General features: G+C 32.5%; 1 protein-coding gene across 1 annotated transcript; it reads right to left on the bottom strand.

Moving 5' to 3' along the window:
- Positions 1-4,765: 4,765 nt before the first annotated feature.
- LOC123708895 (synaptic vesicle glycoprotein 2C-like) lies at positions 4,766-17,955 on the bottom strand. Its single transcript, XM_045659893.1, has 11 exons — positions 17,568-17,955; positions 16,374-16,535; positions 13,631-13,793; positions 13,127-13,248; positions 10,123-10,361; positions 7,660-7,802; positions 6,720-6,843; positions 6,280-6,421; positions 5,772-5,928; positions 5,298-5,425; positions 4,766-5,203 (listed from the first exon to the last, which is right to left on the bottom strand). Exons 1-11 carry the CDS (start codon positions 17,710-17,712, stop codon positions 5,124-5,126), a joined length of 1,605 nt encoding a protein of 534 aa, XP_045515849.1. The 5' UTR covers positions 17,713-17,955; the 3' UTR covers positions 4,766-5,123.

Raw genomic sequence — 17,955 nt, 5'->3', positions numbered from 1 at the left:
CATTCTCAACCTTACCCACTGGGGTCTTTGGACCAACCACTCAGCGGTTAGCAGAGGTACCTTCCCCGTCAAGTTGGATGGATGCGGTACAAATCTTAAACACACAATGGATATTTTATTTACTTACATGACTTATTGAATACATAATTATAAATTAAACATTAAAATTTTTCAATATGTGTATCTTATATGTTATAAATTTATGTTAAAGTAAATAGCACTAGTCGATAAGTCGAGCCAGTTACAGCTACAACCTTCTATACATACTATACATATGTATACACGATGCTAAGTGTTGACTGTAAGCTAATTAGGAGGCCTCGGGTGCGACCCTTACATTGAAGCCCTCCTAATGTCAAGGTCAAAAGTATTGCACTGGATTAATTGGGGTGAATGTGTATTCATTACAAAAATAAAAACATTGTTCGTGAATGATTATATAGTGTTTAAGGACATACAATATAAATATGTTACTTAGTTTATTAAATGTTAGTAATAAAATTCCTTATTTATTACTAACATTTAATTGTAAAAAAATTGTATTAAATTTTTTTGTTAGTGTTAGTAAAAAAATTTCGAGGACACCGCAAGTGATACCAACAAACACTCCAGCGACAATAGAAGAAGATCCTAAGAGCAATTGCAATAGTACTACGGTACATAATCAAAGAGAAATCCAGAGACTGGTAGTTAAATACAAAGACGGTTAATCTGTCACCCGAACATGCTCGCCAACTCAGGCCTAAAACGTCACTATATTCTAGAGCTAGAAGACTGGTAGAAGATAAGTAGATGCTACAAAGGGAAGCTACTCCACATGACACCACAGCACAGAGCGCTCATGGCTTTAGGACTGATTGCAAATACGCGCAGAGAAAAAACTCAAACTATTATAAGGAATCGACACCGACTTTTATTCTTAACAAATCTTAGTACTAAAAATTTATTTGATTGCAATATTTATAATGTTTTCTGTAAAAATTTCCGTGATATCTATTAAAGCGTTGAAGACGTTAAACAGTCGTCAAGTGTGCAACTACGCCACGCAAAGGCACCGCTAAGTCCTACCTGGGTCGGCGTTTTCTAGTTTTTTTTCTTAATTTCACGTCGGTTTTTTACGTTAATATCTTACCGCTATTATTTTGTCATAAACCGTTTACGAAATTACTTGGGATAGGTTTACCGATTGCATTTTTAACATATAACATTTTGAATTTAGGATTTTTTTCTATTAATTTGTAAATACAACTTAAACTCTAAATAAATATCTGAAATGTTTTCATTTCTATTATATTAACTAAATACTTTTGGATAAACGAGACACACCTAGTCGTAAATGTAGCTTCTAACAATAGCAATAATAATTACATTATATATGGCAACCGTATCAGTGCCATTGATCCGACATAATGTAATTATTACTGTACTTTGACGAAATTGGCCATGAAAAGATTCACTCGTTAAAGTTATTTATTTTGAGTAAATTCAGTTAAAACAAATTATTTAATTAGACTATCCGTCTTTATATTTCACCACGAACTTGGTTAAATTAAGAAGAATGTTGTAAATTAATATGAATACGCATACTATTATATTTTATTGTCGTTTCATAAATTTAAGAAACCCATAATTGTAGTCATGTCTTGTTACCGTGAAAATACTATAGTATAGAGAAGATCTAAAGTGTATAAACGACGACTTTGTTTTATTGAACGACGAACTTGAAATTCAGTTAAAACAAATTATTTAATTAGACTATCCGTCTTTATATTTCACCACCAACTTGGTTAAATTAAGAAGAATGTTGTAAATTAATATGAATACGCATACTATTATATTTTATTGTCGTTTCATAAATTTAAGAAACCCATAATTGTAGTCATGTCATATTACCGTGAAAATACTATAGTATAGAGAAGATCTAAAGTGTATAAACGACGACTTTGTTTTATTGAACGACGAACTTGAAATTCAGTTAAAACAAATTATTTAATTAGACTATCCGTCTTTATATTTCACCACCAACTTGGTTAAATTAAGAAGAATGTTGTAAATTAATATGAATACGCATACTATTATATTTTATTGTCGTTTCATAAATTTAAGAAACCCATAATTGTAGTCATGTCATATTACCGTGAAAATACTATAGTATAGAGAAGATCTAAAGTGTATAAACGACGACTTTGTTTTGTTGAACGACAAACTTGAAATTCAGTTAAAACAAATTATTTAATTAGACTATCCGTCTTTATATTTCACCACCAACTTGGTTAAATTAAGAAGAATGTTGTAAATTAATATGAATACGCATACTATTATATTTTATTGTCGTTTCATAAATTTAAGAAACCCATAATTGTAGTCATGTCATATTACCGTGAAAATACTATAGTATAGAGAAGATCTAAAGTGTATAAACGACGACTTTGTTTTGTTGAACGACAAACTTGAAATTCAGTTAAAACAAATTATTTAATTAGACTATCCGTCTTTATATTTCACCACCAACTTGGTTAAATTAAGAAGAATGTTGTAAATTAATATGAATACGCATACTATTATATTTTATTGTCGTTTCATAAATTTAAGAAACCCATAATTGTAGTCATGTCATATTACCGTGAAAATACTATAGTATAGAGAAGATCTAAAGTGTATAAACGACGACTTTGTTTTGTTGAACGACAAACTTGAAATTCAGTTAAAACAAATTATTTAATTAGACTATCCGTCTTTATATTTCACCACCAACTTGGTTAAATTAAGAAGAATGTTGTAAATTAATATGAATACGCATACTATTATATTTTATTGTCGTTTCATAAATTTAAGAAACCCATAATTGTAGTCATGTCATATTACCGTGAAAATACTATAGTATAGAGAAGATCTAAAGTGTATAAACGACGACTTTGTTTTGTTGAACGACGAACTTGAAATTCAGTTAAAACAAATTATTTAATTAGACTATCCGTCTTTATATTTCACCACCAACTTGGTTAAATTAAGAAGAATGTTGTAAATTAATATGAATACGCATACTATTATATTTTATTGTCATTTCATAAATTTAAGAAACCCATAATTGTAGTCATGTCATATTACCGTAAAAATACTATAGTATAGAGAAGATCTAAAGTGTATAAACGACGACTTTGTTTTGTATTATATCAAAAATTTGTTGAAGGGTTATAAAAATATATAATTGTTTATATTGAATTTAAAATAACTAAATATTTTTTTAGAGAAACAGCTTTTAGTGAGAATTTTTAAATCTATATTATATTATTTAATCTATCTTTTATTTGGCAATAGTGGAAACGCCAAATACGCAGATATACTCAACACATCAATCCTAACAACATACAAAATGATTACAGTTACAGTTGTGTTGAAACCTCGTAAAAAGGTGTGATAAGTAGTCAAAGGTGATGTTTAACCATCCAGATCAACATTAAACTGATAGATAAATAATCGCGGTCATTTGTCACCCTCAAACCCTTTCGCAGGTGACATAATTGGAAAAAATAAGAAAAGCTAATCATAGCGGTTTGTTCTTAACAAGGTAAAGGGTTAGATTTAACGTCACCGACCCTAAAATTTTATCCCATGGGCGACTTTTTACTCCGACGCAACGATTCTAATTATAATCTCCGGCGAATAGTATTTGGGTATCCTTATACCATTACTTTTTTTCAATAATAAAAAACTTTTCACACACAATACAATAAATAGAAAAACATTGATCGAAGGAATTAGATATTTTCATATACTATATAATGTTCAATATTCCTTACAAAGTTACTTTTCGTAATTAATGCGTAATTTATTCTTAAGTTTTATGAACATCAAAATATAAATATTGAGATATACGAAAGTTATGGTTGTGATAATTTTAATTATTTTTTTAATAATTATCAACTACGACCATCATCTCAAAGATAATTAGCGTAGAAAAGGCACTACAAAACCCTTTCGTACCCTCTCCATATATCCTCTAACGAAATATTAGTGTAAGAAGACATCTGCACTGTGGCTACTGGACCTCAACTATTACTATACAGAAATAATGTTGACCATTATTAAATAGTTGATTATACAGTTGACACTAAATTTTATGTTATATGGTAATTAATAATTTATTGTATAATAGTATAAATTTTAAGATTAACAATTAATAATACCTACATACACGGACACACACTCACATACACATGTGGTTTATTTATATATTTTTTTGTTAATGTCACATCCTATTGTCATAATAATTGTTTATTCTCTCTCATTTTTATGATCTTCTGTCGAACCGGTGGTGAAGGCCTGATGTACCTGTGTTACAGGTCTCTTACCTTTAGCACGCATCGGTCTCACACAAACAAGCATTTCCCTGGATAGAGGAAAGACAATTACTTATTTATAATAATAAATAATTATGTACTTTTTGTAAGTTTTTGTGAGAAAATAAATAAAATGAAGATAAAAATAATTCACTTGAATTAGTGTTTAACGCTATCAAATTGTTTACAATCGAACGGAATGTATCAAATTTATTTTATTATACTAAAGAGGCAAATAAATATCATTTTATTATTTACATTCATTATATACATTTGTGATGATAGTGATGTGGTTGTAAGACTACTGCTGACACCTGTTGTATTTTCTCGGAAGTACACTAACTTATAAATATTGAAGTGACACGTGTAGCGTTGTACTCAGCTAGATGGCAGTTTTAACAAGGAAAAGGCAATAATAAAACAAATGTAGGAAAATATATTTAATTACATACATACTAAATAGCAACATTATGGCTAATTATCAGTCTCTTACTGATTTGTATTAGCTACATAATTGGTAGGAATATGTTATAAAGTATAAAGTAAGATTGAATCGTAATTATTTAACTACAGCCATGCCCCACAGTTTCACCCACGTTTATTTGGTTGTGATCTGAATTTTTGTAATAACCTAATAAACTGACTAAAGTAATATACACACAAATTTTTCAATTCGAACCAGTAGTACTCGAGTAGTTGTCTAGATACAATTTACATTCTTTGCGCATCTAACGAATGCAGTGTAATAAAAATCAATTAACAAATGTCTTAATTAGTCTAAACTTAGTAATTCAATCCTTTGCGTTCCATTTCATCGCGGATCTTCTCTGGTTTCGGCCAAAATATTATAAGTATCACTGAACCTAAAAGAGGAACAATATATCTATATATGAAATTTCATAATTGAAAGGGAATTGAAGGGTTTTAGTGAGGTTTTTTTAAATCAATATAATTTACCAGCAGTGAACACGCCGAATACACTGAACGCAAGTTGGCAGTGCCTGTCCAGCGTCGCTCCGAGAATGTTCGAACCCACAGCCGCTCCCGTCCGACCCACCATGTACATTACGCACATAGCCATCGCTCTGTAAAATAGTACCAACTTTAGAGAGGATTATATATTATTGTTATTTTATATATAGTTAAAAATAATGGCTGCCACAATGCAGTGTGTCATAAAATGGCAAAGAATATCGCGCCCCTCATGAAAAAACACCATTGACCTATATTGTGAGACCATAAAATAACCTTGTTTTTTTAACAAACACTCTGTTCTGGTGTTTCTGTAAACCGAACGATGAGATAACACGTAGCTCCAGATCGGTGCATCGAATGATTTGGGCTATCGAAAAAGTTTTGTAAAAGCTTCGAATAATTAAGAAAAGAGCTAAAAATCAACTGTAAGTAGATAAATGCAGGTAACTGTATTACCTCAAACATGTTGGAAACACGTCAACAGCAATAGCGGCGAGAATTGAAGCAGCGCATCCAGCACATAGAGCCAGAATTAGTAGCGCCGTTGCAGCGCCACCTTGCGGTACAAAGGCTGCACCGATAGTGGCGAGTCCGCACACGAACATTATGCAACCTAACAGAGAGTTAAGAAGGCGGGTTAGTTTTTTAGTTTAGTTAGTTAGGCTTAGTTTGACACACTTTTTTATTATTAAGCCAATGAAAGCGGACAATTATTAAGGAGGGTTCGAGCCTCAGGATTGACAGTCGTAGTTTCCACTTACACTAACTACTCTTCGATTTTAATTTTAGCTTAAGTTTAAGCTTTAGCTTTTAATGCTATTTCTTGAAGTATCTGACAAAAGTATTTATATAGTATCTATGTTTGTAGTTGTGTTTTATTTATTTATTGAACAATATAAAATTCAAGAATTAATGAAACCAATAAAATTATCAGTATAATGTGTGTTAAACAATTAACACTTACAATAGAATGTCTTTCTTCCAACCCTTGTGATGAAGAGTCCTATAGCCAGGTAGGTGACTGCGAACACTGCACCCATACCCATTGATATAGAGAAGACACTTGTCGATACGTGAGCCTTGCATAGTCCGTGGCTTACTTCCAACTAGAATTGTAAAAAAAACATTGTGGTTCCCACATTCGAAGTATTTTTTTTTTAGTTTCATTGATTTGTATCCAGAGTTTTATAATGAGAATTATTAAAATCCCCACCCATGTTACAGACTGTAATATTTACTGCTTAAATTCACCATCACAATATTGACAAGATATACATATATAATTATTAGAAGAGACAGATTAACCTATGTAAATCAAGAAAGTGGAAAGGTTATTTTTTTTTTAATTAGACTGAGTGATCAGTAATGAATAATTAAATTATGAAAAATGTACCAAACCCTTACTGAAGAATTTCTAGTCGCCTGGAACTTATTGTGTATAATTTCACAAATAGTTATGCTCTTTTCGCTTGTATTACTGAGCATGCTATTTAGGATATCCGGTACCCACACGTACAAACCGCTTGAGCTGAAAGAATGACGCTAAAACTAAAATTCGTAGGCTTTTTAGTTCCAGTTAACGGCACAAAATAGTGGTCTTGTCCTAATGATTTTTTTTGATGTAATAGCAGGCAAACGGGCAAGAGGCTCACCTGATGTGAAGCGATACCATGGACACTGACATTGCCAGAAGGCTCGCAAGTGCGTTGCCGGACGCTAAGTTGGATTGGTTCGGAAATACTTCAGTGGGCAGCTGGTTCCACATAGTGGTGGTGCGTGGCAAAAACTGCCTTGGAAAACGCTCAGTTGCGGAACGACGGACGTCGAGGTGATACGGATGGTATTTTTAACAGTCCAACAGATTTGTTTAATAAAAATTAACGGTAAACCATTTTGAGAAGATTACAAATCGGAAAAGGTCTCACCGATGTATATTCAAGTCGTTTATGTGACATTTTAATTTATTTTTGTCATCAAACATCATTTATTATATATATATTTTATCAGTCACTTATAAACATATGTTATAAAAAGGATATTCATGTGTAAAAATGACATGAGAACTTAAGAAGATCTAACCAGATCCATGCAACTTCCTCACTATCGAGTAGCCCGCAGCTAACGTACCCTTTGTATTGAAGAATTCGCTTTTCGCTAAGCATCCGCGAAAATACAATGTAAATCCCAGCCTTATTCAGAAAATTTTAATTATCTACTAATTAACATTTACTGGTGTTAAGTATCCGTTTATTTCTCCTAATAAACACATTACAATAATGAAATTACATAGTTTTTTCAAGACCACACTATTTAGTTTCTAGTAAGTATAAACAGATGCACTTACAGCATGAACACGGCGAACATTGATATATGCGATATGAAGACACATTTAAGCAGTGGTGGTCTGAAAAGCAAGGAAATGTTTCTCACTGCTCCAACGAAACCACCAGATCTCGATTCTATGCTGCTTGTAACAATTTTCTCTACCTAAAAATAAAATTAAATACATATTAGGGTATGAATACTGTTTTAAGCCTATATAAGCATCCTTTAAGGGGTGTGTGGGTACTAAAAGTAGCTAGGGTATTATGATAATAAGAAAAAAGATCTTAAAAGATTTTTTGTTTACGTGAAACATTATAATTAATATAAATTTGATAAGGTAATAAAAAATTATAAAAATTTACTTATATTAAAGGGCACACTAACGAAACACATACAAACACATGACATACAACAACACAATACATGCATGTGCATAAAATGACAAAGAGAAGAAAACTTAAACATTAAAAGTAAAAGATAAACCAGACCAAAAAATACAATTGTGCAATTTAACATTTTAATATATTTCTACTATGAAATTGTCACTATTGGTCACGGATCGACGAACAGTGGCTGCAGCATCTTACGTCTGAAGACATGGAGACTGTCATTAAATGGATCTGCTTCGCATGTACTCAGAGCGTGGTTCAATGCAGATAGAGATCGAACTTAAAAAAGGACTGAAGTGTTTCTTGTGTTCGTCTTTAAGAGGAAGTTTACTAGACTTAAGGAATTAGGTAAATCTACCAAGTTATTTAAGATTTTCTAAACAAATATAATATATGATGTGATAAAATAATATAAGAATTGACTGTAATGATATTACTCATAATATAATCGTAACTTCTATTCTACCTTTAAGATACATTCGCATTATGTGTGGCATAATAATACATAAAGCTTCAATCCGGTAAATATGTGTTTTCTTTAAATGTGTAAAAGCTATGTTAACAAAAGACAATAATAGAATATGCGAACTTTAGATTGTACATAACATTCTGAGCTGTATATTCTTTTGTAATTATTTTAAATTAAACCGGCTTTTATTGTTAAGTGGTCTTATAGTCACGAGGATCGACCAGTGAAGCGTTGGTTTCACTAGTTGTGATTGACAAATCGCAAATATAATAATTGCAGACCAAGGGGAAATAGAGCCGCATACACTTTATTATTATGATACTTTTTCACAGAACAATCTGAATCACATCACATTTAAAAACCAATGTAGTTTGTATTAATGCAACAATAGCATATAAAAATAATTCTTCAACTTGTTTATTTATATTCGTAAGCGTTAGTTGGTAACTGACCGGACCATTTAAAAGCCGCGGTACTAAATATTGTTACGAGCTAGGGGATCGGATAGAAAATGCCGTAGATTTCTTCAAAGGTTTATTTCTTGATAAATCAATGAGGAATTTATGGGCACAAATTAATTGCAGAGATGCACTAATAACACACAAAAACAATCACTTATTACTTCACTTATGCACACTTCACACAGTACTTTATCACTTGTATTCACTTTATTCGCACTTTATCGCTTCGCTGTTTCTCTCTTGTTATCGCATTCAAAACTAAAGGCAACTAGTCGCGTTTCGGCTCGCTTATATATCCCTGGGAATAATTCTAAACAATATTCGAGAACTTTCTAGGCGGGCTTGCTACTGAGTAGCGATTGCACAATTCTAGAACGTCCGCACTCTTTGTCTCTTTCGCACGTTGCTCCGTCCTTGTCGTACGGCGTTCTAGAGTGCTCGTCTAGTTTCGAGAAAGTTCTCATCTTCTCTCTCTCTCTCGTATCATTTCGTCCTTGTCTCACACCTAGAAAGCTCGGTCTAGAATATTCCTTCATCAAAGGGGTATAACTAGGCCTGAAAATGCCTGAAAACGGGTCTCCTGAAAACTACACCACTCTACTACACATGTTCTGAAACCGACTGAAAAAAGGTTTCAGCTTCCTGAAAACTAGGGTAACATTATGGAAATTAAATTTTTCTAATATGTGATTGACCCTCTCCTGAAACGGTCAGAAATCATATTACAGCCTGCTGAATAGTTTTCTAACTAGTGGAAAAATCTAGAAACATTGCAGTCGACCCATCTTCGTAACACTATTATTCGGACATTTGCTCTTCAAGTACAGAGCCGTTACAGCTCGGGTCATGATGAACTCGATTTTCTATGACATCTCAAAAAAAAAAAGTGCTCAGCTAGCGGACATTTATTTACGTATTTATTTAAAAAATCTCCCTTTCTTCATTTTTATATGAGCCGAGCATGTTTTTCGTAAAACATATTTGAGGTTATAAATTATGTTGGCGTTGGGTAATTTCTACTGTAGCCAGTTAGACGGTGATTAATGAATGACCCACAAGTCGCGAGTACAATTTTGGTTTTAAATCGAACATGCTTTTTGAGTATTTTTAACAAATATGTATTTATTCGAAGAATGTAGGAACCCCATGTATTATTTACTTACGGGAAAATTATCCTCTCCAGCATTTTTGTTGTACGCATACATTTTCGCCAATACTGGCAATGCGGCATCAGGACCTTTGGCAGACAATAGGTATCTCGGACTTTCTGGCAACCAGAACAGGAACACCGAGGCTATGAGACCAGGGGCACACCATGACCACATGAAGGCTCGCCACGGCACTATCCTGAAGCCAATGATCGACCAGGACCATTGTCCAGGAATTATGATCCAGGCAAGACCTAGAACGAATATTTAAAGTATAATTTAATCAATCAACGTATCATTTTAGTATAACGGCCCCCCCCCCCCCCCCCCCCCCTGGTAGGTACCCCCTGTCGCCCCCTGTACTACAAAAAACTACCAGGATAGAGACCACTTGTATGTGTTTATTAACCTGTATTATATATAGCATTATTATTTAAATCATAATCAATAAAAGCAGTCAACATTATTTAATAATAAAGTAATTAAAAAATAATTAGTTTGAAACACAATATTTTACGTCACCTATATCACTAACTGCATTCACGTGCAGGCGTTAATATCATTACTTGACTGATAACTGATTAGAGCAATTTATTTCTCATTTATCTGTTTGTCTAGGTCTTCATTTAGTATCAGAGTTAACAATGAACCTAAAGTCATCCACTGCCTAATATCTAAGTGGGTTAACTAATTTTAGTGTACATTGTGTTCAATTCGTTTGACAAGTATACTTAGTTTTTCTATTTTATTTATAGAGATATATCTTGTGAGTAAAAAAATCATAAAAAATAAATATAAACAAAATTTAACATAATATATTTTACCCCTATACAAAGCATGTCAAGGAGTCTAAAAGCTATATGGGCGAGCTGTCTCTCTGGTAAGGAGGTCTGAGGCCCTAACACCTAATTGACGTTATAGCGGAAGGCTGGATTACCCTTACATGGGTCAATGCAATGGACTGCATGTGCCCATTTTATGATTTAATATACTTTAAAGGTAATTGGCTAGACCAATTCAAGATTCAATTTACTCTCTGATTTAACTACTTTACTGCGACATATCTAACTAGAAATATTTTATTTATCTAGAATTATTTAATGACAACTATGATAATTATACCTCTTATTCGAAATCTTCGCGAATATAACATATTGTTACGAAGACGGGTCGACTGCAATGTTTCTAGATTTTTCCACTAGTTAGTGAACTCAGCAGGCTGTAATATGATTTCTGACCGTTTCAGGAGAGGGTCAATCACATATTAGAAAATTGTAATTTCCATAATGTTACCCTAGTTTTCAGGAAGCTGAAACCATTTTTCAGTCGGTTTCAGAACATGTGTAGTCGAGTGGTGCAGTTTTCAGGAGACCCGTTTTCAGGCGTTTTCAGGCCTAGGTATACCCCTTTGATGAAGGAATATTATAGACCAAACTTTTTAGGTGTGAGACAAGGACAAAATGATACGAGAGAGAGGGAGAGAGAAGATCAGAACTTTCTCGAAACTGGACTCTAGAACGTCGTATGACAAGGACGCAGCAACGTGCGAAAGAGACAAAGAGTGCGGACGTTCTAGAATTGTGCAATCGCTACTCAGTAGCAAGCCCGCCTAGAAAGTTCTCGAATATTGTTTAGAATTATTCCCAGGGATATATAAGCGAGCCGAAACGTAAGTACAGTGTGAAGTGTGCATAAGTGAAGTAATTAGTGACTGTGTTTTTGCGTGCAATTAGTGCATCTCTGCAATTAATTTGTGCCCATAAATTCCTCATTGATTAATCAAGAAATAAACCTTTGAAGAAATCTACGGCATTTTCTATCCAATCCCCTAGCTCGTAACAATATAAAAACACTACTGATCAATTAAAAAAAGCATTGTTAAGTGCCTATCTGATACCTAATCCACTTATTAAAAATTAGCTTAATATTTTCTTAATTGTTTTGTAACATTATTTACCATAATTGTCATCTATTTCAGAAAAGATTGTACGTAGTATGATGTGGTAAACACTAGTAAATAGAACTAGGCTATAACACAGTTTCAGAGCACATTGACATTGCTCGTACGAAATCTTCGTAACAACGTTCATATTGACCCATAGATAACTGAATCTAAATTGCAATAACACATTAATCGTGATATGATCTGCATTAGGAAAATGTTATTTTAACCTTTATGCGCATCTCAGCTGTCATCACACAACATTTTATACTATATTATTCATTAAGAAGCTCTCGCTACGTTAGCAGAGAGGCAAACTGCGAGCTGTTTATAAATAAATAAATGTGTGCGGGTACTAGTGTACACACGTAAGAAGTGAAACTTCTTTATGACCTTATTTTTCGAAAAATAATCTACTATATGCAACTTTACAGAAATTGGTTAAATTAGATAAAGTTTAACAAAAGTCTTCATTATCATAGACATGAATACAAATAATACAATTATTTAATTTTACCTTATTACTACTAAGATTATTACAGAATGTCATTAATTGTAATAGAATTATTACTATCATTGTTATCGATATTATACATTTTTGTTATTAATGGCTTCGAATCTCTTCGAATCAAGCGTGGTAGGGTCAAGAAAACATGTAACGGAAAAATGTGACGCGTAGCGCAGAAGTGTGACGGTATTTTTTTTTCCAATACCGATAAAGAAAATTTCACTTCAAAAAAATGGATTACAAATCAATTTATAAATGAACTCTTCATATTAATACATTTTAATGTAACTGCTTAAAAAACATGCCGATTTGGTTCAAATTAGTAATTAAATGATTGCGTGAAAAAAATTAATGCCGTATAAAATTTTAAAGCGTGAATGTTATTTTAGGATTAATAAATAAATAAATATCATTATTGTAACTATTAATATTTAATTTCCGTTTGTGGTTCAATTAATATCATTTTCTATCGATAATGTTTTTATTATTGTTCACCAAGACGGGTAATCCAATCTAACCTATAAAAAAGAATTATGGTCTCACAAGAACTGTAGTAAAAAATAATGTACCTGGTAGAATAATAAATGAGAAGGATATGAAGGCTGATCCCCAAGCTATAGCTGCCGCCCTACGGGATCCAGTGTGCATTTCACCAAGATATGCATACACTGTCGCGCTTGACGCAGACACCCTGAGAATAAACATAAACAATTAGCAAACATAAGAACGGTATTATTCGGAAGTAAAAATACAAAAACTATGCATTTAATATATACAAAATACAAATTGCAAAATGAGATTTTTTAAATTGTTTTATTAATTTAACCTACGCTTTCGTTAATCTCCAATATAAACGTTATATACTACAACACCTAATCCATGTTTGCTATGCTATAACATATATGTAGTTCATATGCTCAAAAATATTCAACCAATAAACTAAAAACATTTACGCGTACACTGTACGTTTCGTAAGTTTAAACTTAAAGTTATGCAGTTCGAAAACATTATACAAAAACTAACATGCCTCTCCAAACGCAAACTATCACAATGATATTACAATGTATACTCACAAACAGCCCGTAAGTATCCGCAAAATTAGTAGCATCCACACATTCGTTGAGAACGATGAGGTAATGGATAGGGCGGCAGACGCTACCATCGATGGCAGCATCACCGCCCGTCTGCCGAATCTGTCACCAAGGTATCCCCATAGAAATGATGTGCTTATAATACCTATGAAAAACATTAAATTACTATTTTAAATATCAGACTCATGAATATTTTCGTTCGTCATGTTTGTTGGTCTATTTCGTTCGGATTTTTGCCACGTTTCACCACTATATGGGACCACTGAATTTTCCGAACAAATTCTAGTTAGGGATAAAAAAAAATATGTTTTTCAATCTGCTCTCAAACACTTGCTTTATAGAAAAGGTTGCAGTCTGTTATGAGAATAGTTACAAGACTTTTGTCAAGCGAGACAAGCAAGAATAAATTTGCAATAATAATAATCGTTTATATTGAACCATATAAAAATAGGCATGCAAATCTCATATAAGTTATGATATTTGTAATTGTTGTCATACTTATAATCTAATCTTATGCTGACTATTCCACGCTGTAAAGGAATCTTTAAATCACGCTTTCCGCTTGGAAGCATAACATGGCAGTGATCCACAACTTCTAGCAAGGTGATTAAATTGTTTCATAGCCCTAATAATTTTTTGAATACATTGTGGTGCAAAATGCCAGCAACAGCCGTTAAACCAAGTCACCCCAAGAAGTTTAAACAAACAGTCAACGAAATGTCATTGTTATTTTATTCGTGAGAAGTTTCTCCCGGGTGCTAATAACCTTTATAATAGGGGCATACATGGAAGTACAAACATGGATCGTTCAAAATTCAAATAGTAATCCTTGGGATTGAATTGCTCCAGTTCAAACAATATGTATGATTTAAAACGTGGCGATTAAACAGAGTGGCGGAAAGTTTCTTGCCAGTCTTCTTGCCCGCACTACGCCCTTGACTTGAGGTAGTAAATATAAATTCATTCACTTATTTACCTATGTGAATAAAGTTAGAGTATGTGTATATTACAAAAAAAAACAATGCCAATCTATGTTATGGGAACAGCGAACACAGAGTATGTGTGAACTATGGCACTATGTTGTAACTTTAACCTGTACGAAAGTTCAACGGCCTAACTGTAATTGAAAGTTACACAATATTAATCAGACATTAAAACACGGGTTCAGAAATGTCATTGGTCTCACGTTTAATTTTGAACAAACCGGTTTTGTATTTTTAAAACTTTGACCCTGGCCATTGTTGTGTGATATGGTCTTCGACACTGGTTGATCTATTTATAGAATTAGTAGCTAGTCGTTTCCCTCGATTGCTCACACACACTGGCAATGGTGATGATTGAAAAGGATAAAACCATTCGAATGCACATTAGTCTTAAGAGCTAAACAGAGGTAAGTGGAAAAATATTACATAAGAACAGAGTATATTCCCCTTAATAGAGATTGTAAGTAGCGTTATTGGACACTTTCTTGCGTTAAAAATCAATTTTAGTAAATCACGTAGTAGCCTTAAGTTTGGCTAGATCGTAATGTTAAACTGTGTCGTTCTGCAGAGCCAATAAAACAAAAAGAGGCTAGTCTAGTCAATAACTTTCATAGTGAAAGTTTAAAAACAAAATTGACATCGCTTGTAACCAAGGCGTTTATACCAAAATTCATCTTATACGTGATTTTTTTCCTTAAAATCACTAAGGTCTATTAGTTTCTGTAGTCCTGTCCCTCTATTGCGAACCTTTTACTGACAGCAATACATTGCAAATTTGAAGATTAAAATATTATTGTGAATAACGGCTAATATTAGAAGGGTCACTATAGTATCCAATGCTATAAAAGTCTCGTGGTCATCGAACGATAAATCCAGTGGCATAGCAGTGATGCAACAACCTTTTAATTACTTCATAAAGATAACAATAAAAAACATCCTACTTTTTATTTGAATTAATTCAAGATTTTCTCTTTAATTATCAACAAAACTGTGATATTCACTTGTGATGTTATCAGTACATACAGTTGTTAATTTTATTGAGATAGTTTTGCTAACTTATGTATGAAGTGACAGATATAATTATGTACCTTAGGTTTAAAGAAGTTTATTATAAAACAAAAACTGTCACTTATATGATAAAAAAAATAAAAATTATTACATTAGAGTCCATCTACCAATTTTGGTTGTATCTTTATCTTGTTTCCTTATGGGATATTAAATTGTATCTTTATATTGTTTCCTTATGGGAAAGCATTTTGTGACCCTTCAAACCAGACAAAAGCTTAGGAATTTCTACCCATTAAGGGTTGATTGCACCTATTGAATACATCAATTTTGAGAATTGAGTTATGAAGGCTGTTAACAAAGTTATTAACCAAGCAAGCGCCACTATGCGCCACTACAGCTATTTTGCTGTAGTAACTCTTTCAGAGAAATAACTGTCGATATTGGCGACTTGATTAAGTTTCGGAGACCTGTTCAATATGAAACCAAAGTCAGGCAATTAAATTGTTAACTATCTTCGACGAGACGATATTCACATTACTACATATTTGTTGATATTATTTCACACGTTAAATTTAATAATAAAAACAGAAGTTCCTGTCACTCCTTAACTCCACTTATAATCGAAGAATCGTCTTCTCTCTAACATTGATAAGCTATCTTCTAGAAATGACTCTCATTGCCAGAGGGCTCCCATGTTCTTTAAAAAAAACCAATGCGATAGTTATTAATCTTACCAATGAACGCAGCAGCATTCACCAGCCCCTTGTGCTCACTCGTCAGCTCCAGCTCACATTCTGCAGCTGTAATGACGTAGCTCATACCGACAGACTCCATAGACACGTTCAGCATGATCAGACCACATGTCAGCAGTACCAGGTGATTGAACTTGCCGTGACCTGGAAACCATATGAAAACGATTTTATAATTTATACGTATAAAAAAGTATGCATACTTTCTTCGACGGAATAAAGAATCCATGATTCGTGTAATTGAAGGTCTTGGTGGAATGGTGAGGTTCGTAATTTATTTTTTATGTAGTAATTATTAATATTGTCTAAATAAACATAAATACCTAATCTCAAGTATATATAAGGTACCTATTTAAAATTTAGTCTATAATATAAACGGTACTGATAATTAACATATAAGATTAGAACTAGCAGATGAAAAAGTAAGTGTTTACTAATTATTATCTGACGCATGTTTTTTTTTATAAATTTTAGTATGTCAGTTTTTTATATTAAAATTATAGCGTATTTCTAACGTATAAAAAAACAAAGTAAATAAAATAGTTTGGTCTCTGATGGCCTAAAGAAATTTAATAATTTGTTATAAATTGAGGACAATTACAACAAAAATTAACGTCGGCAGAAAAGTGTTTGCATCGCATTTATCACCCGTATTATATGGAATAAATGCTCTACTAGCACAAATTCTATAATTAATTATATTCTAATAAGCAATGTATCAACAAATAAAATGCTGCGTTCCAGTTATACATACAATATTTCCTCCTTCACAACTGTCTTGTTGTAAACATAACAAAATCATACATTTGTTTTGGTACCATTTTGTGATCTTAACAGTCAGTAAAATTTCGATTTGAAAATGTTTGTTGTCACCTTTTAATAAGGCCCCTTTTGATCTCCTATTTCAACTCGGTCAAGGTATTATAAAGTAATTACACGAGAGACTATTAAAAATTGGAAATCGACACAAGTATTAAGTATACACATAACATTTTTAGGGTTAACCAAAACCTCAAGACGTCTTTGAATATCCCGCGAACACTTTCAATGAAACGCATAAATAACCACATCATTTTGTAAAGTCGATTAAAAACATGACTCAAAAATAATTCCGTAATTAAGGATTATATCAAAATACTTTTTTCTTAAAGATTCAAAATTTAATAAATGGGAACATACCAGTCAACTCGAATGCATCTTCGAAACAAACTTCATTTAATTTTTCTGAACTTCTTTCGACATCACTGGAGCGATCATTATCAATATTTCTTTTTAAATTCAAACTTTCGTTTAGTCTATCACTATGAGAATTATTTGCCGACATTGTAATCCACTAATAAAAATTAACGCAACTCAAAAACGTGTTAATGTGCGTATCTTTGACACCATTTTATCTAATCGCTACAATAACAATTTTATTGTGTCTCTTCTAAACCGTCATTAAAACAAAAAACTCCAAACTCGCCGTTATTTTTTATTTCCAGCCAGTTTGCGGGATGATTTAATTTATCATTTTATTATTTTTAAATTTCAACCGTTATCTTTTTATAAACTCTACGTCTTCACT

The sequence above is a fragment of the Pieris brassicae genome, chromosome 4 (genome assembly GCF_905147105.1).
Source record: "Pieris brassicae chromosome 4, ilPieBrab1.1, whole genome shotgun sequence".
Lineage (NCBI taxonomy): Eukaryota > Metazoa > Arthropoda > Insecta > Lepidoptera > Pieridae > Pieris > Pieris brassicae.
Note: the sequence above shows the minus strand (reverse complement) of the source record. Positions and strands in the feature narration are given on the sequence as shown.

Bases quoted from the DNA above. Each gene is read 5' to 3' on its own strand.
- LOC123708895 (XM_045659893.1), bottom strand. From the start codon at position 17,712: ATGTCGGCAAATAATTCTCATAGTGATAGACTAAACGAAAGTTTGAAT. The intron at 13,794-16,373 runs GTAAGATTAATA...TGTTTTTCATAG, and splicing joins GAATGCTGCTGCGTTCATTG to GTATTATAAGCACATCATTT. The intron at 5,204-5,297 runs GTAAATTATATT...TTCCTCTTTTAG, and splicing joins ATTCGGCGTGTTCACTGCTG to GTTCAGTGATACTTATAATA.